General features: G+C 37.1%; 2 protein-coding genes across 7 annotated transcripts in view; one reads left to right on the top strand and one right to left on the bottom strand.

Annotated features, from left to right (window-relative positions):
* eme2 (essential meiotic structure-specific endonuclease subunit 2) overlaps positions 1-1,660 on the top strand; it is a 12,937-nt gene extending 11,277 nt beyond the window's left edge. For 3 of the 6 annotated variants that reach the window (XR_012399562.1, XM_073941180.1, XM_073941178.1), the window contains one exon: positions 27-1,400. Coding sequence is in view for 5 of the 6 variants with exons in the window: in XM_073941180.1 (XP_073797281.1) it covers positions 27-182 (156 nt within the window). In the remaining variant the exon portion in view is untranslated. Of the gene's footprint in view, positions 1-26 lie in introns of all 6 variants that reach the window. The other 3 variants (XM_073941179.1, XM_073941177.1, XM_073941176.1) reach the window with 2 other exon arrangements.
* Positions 21-2,500, bottom strand: part of spsb3b (splA/ryanodine receptor domain and SOCS box containing 3b) — a 19,945-nt gene continuing 17,465 nt past the window's right edge. Inside the window, exon 7 of the mRNA XM_073941175.1 lies at positions 21-1,166. Within this exon, the coding sequence (XP_073797276.1) occupies positions 1,159-1,166 (8 nt within the window). The 3' untranslated portion in view covers positions 21-1,158. The remainder of the gene's footprint in view (positions 1,167-2,500) is intronic.

Below are 2,500 nucleotides of genomic sequence, written 5' to 3'. Positions count from 1 at the left end.
TGCTCTATACCCTCATTTACCTGCAGGCCTATGATGAGCTGCCGTCGGGGGAGGAGCCACGCAAGCTATTGGCTGATCTCATGGTGGTGGGTGGAGCTAACGAGAGGCGTGTCGGTCCTGAGCTCGCCGGCCGAATACATCGCCTCCTCACGTCCCAGAATCCTCAGCTCCTGCTGGATTAAGGCTCAAATCATGGAAGAAAATCAAACTCTGCACTTTAAAGTGAGCTGAATATAAACATGTGCCTCAGATTAATACATTCAAATCTCATCATGGACATATTGATTGATCATACAGCAAGTACTTGAAAAATAAATGTCAATTAAATGTTTTATGATGTTTGCGCTGAATGCTTTAAAAATATCAGTTAAATGGGCATCACAGTGGCGCAATGGGTAGCACGATCGCCTCACAGCAAGAAGACCGCTGGTTCAAGCCCCAGCTGGGTCATAAGGCATTTCTGTGTGGAGTTTGCATTTCCCCCACAGTCTAGACACATGTGCTATAGGGCAATTGAATAAGCTAAATTGACCATAGTGTATGAGTTTGTGGGAATGCAAGAGTGTATAGGTGTTTCCCAGTGTTGGGTTGCGGCTGGAAGGGAATCCGCTGAGTAAAACATATGCTAGATAAGTTGGCCGTTCATTCCGCTGTGGCGCCCCCGGATTAATAAAGGGACTAAGCCGACAAGAAAATGAATGAATGAATATCAGTTAATAAATTGGTCTGATAATCTTATTTAATTTTTATTTTAATTAATTGGATTAACTATCAATAATTGTTATAATGTTATAATGTTTTGTTTGTTGGATCTATGATCTTGGATAAATTACATTAAACTAAGACCACAGAAAGCACCAAAAAATGCATTAAACTAAAAACCAGTTGAACAAAATGAATTATTTAAAAAAGCAGCGTTACTAAAACATTAATAAACAAGACAGCACAAACTGAAAATAAAATCTAATTCCAAATATAATGTATATACCTGACAAAAGTTGTCAATCACAGAATCATCTGTTGAGCTGCATCCCAATCATAAATACTGCAGAAGACCTACCGGAGCCCTCATGGACCCAACATTGTCATGGATATCAGTCAAGTTTGGTGGAGGAAAAATCATGGTTTGCGGTTACATTCAGTATGGAGAGTCAGGCCTTACTGTCCTAATGAAATCATACAAAATCAAGGCATGATCATATGTTATTGTGCTCAAACAAGCATAATCTAGAGGCCTTTACCTTTCATATAAGCCACTTCTGATACCAAATGATCAACTAGAAGTCCAGTTATTGTTACTGTTCCTAAAACTTGAATAGGCGACAAGACTTTTCTCAGGTAATTTATTTGTGTTGGGCAAGGATTAATCACATCCAAAATAAAAGTTTGTTTTGACATAAGTGTGTGTACTGCGTATATTTATTATTTATGAACCCACACATGCATGCATTCATTTGAGAACATGTTTGTTTATTTAGATATAATATATGACTGCATAATATATATGATTATGGAGTCAAATTATATATAAGTTTAAATATATCTATGCAAAAATAGTTTTGTATAGCTTTGTTTTTATGTGTGATTGCATTAAAAAACTAAAAACTTTGAAATACTCAGAAGTTGAAACACCAAAATAAAATGCTAATTTGATTGATCAGATGCGGATCTATGTCACAGTTTTTTCTAAATTTCCATTTAATAAAAGTCGGATGTTAATTTGACTAAACGTTTTCTATTTTAGGTAAGTTAGGATTATCACATTTGTTTCTGTTCTGCTTAATAGCAGAATAATGAGAGAGATATTTATTGAGAAATTACATTAAATAAAATAAACATACATGCATACATTCATTCAATAAGATTTTTATGCTTCTGGAAAAGCTCAGATGATGGTGTCAAGGTTTTGGAAGTTTCTGATTGGCTAATTGACAACATTTGAGTTAACAGGAGGCACAACTATAGAATAGTATTTAAGGAAAAGCTCAAACACACTGCTTCCTTGTGTGACAACATGGGAAAATCAACAAGCCACAATCAACAAAGCCAGATTACAATTAGCTAAATTACACTGGGAAAAGACCCATGTTTAGAGATGTCCTGTGGTCTGATGGAACTCAGATTAAAAAGTTTGGCCATAATGATCAGTGTTACATTTGGAGGACAAAGGGGAAAGCTTACAAGCCTAGGAACACCATCCCAACTGTGACGCATGGGGGTGGCAGCATCATGTTGTGGGGCTGTTTTGCTGCAGGAGGGACTGGTCCACTTCACAGCATAGATGGCATCATGAAGAAAGAACATTGTGTAGAAATACTGAAGCAACATCTCAAGACATCAGCCAGAAAATTAAAACTTGGCCACGCATGGGTCTTCCAAACAGACCATGACCTTAAGCATACTGCCAAATTAGTTCAAATGTGCTTTAAGGACAACAGAGTGAATGTTTTGGTGTGGCCATCACAAAGCCCTGATCTCAATCCTATAGAAAATGTGTGGG

This window comes from Danio rerio, chromosome 24, assembly GCF_049306965.1.
Source record: "Danio rerio strain Tuebingen ecotype United States chromosome 24, GRCz12tu, whole genome shotgun sequence".
Lineage (NCBI taxonomy): Eukaryota > Metazoa > Chordata > Actinopteri > Cypriniformes > Danionidae > Danio > Danio rerio.
The sequence above is the reverse complement of the archived record's forward strand: the minus strand, read 5'-3'. Positions and strand labels throughout refer to the sequence as shown.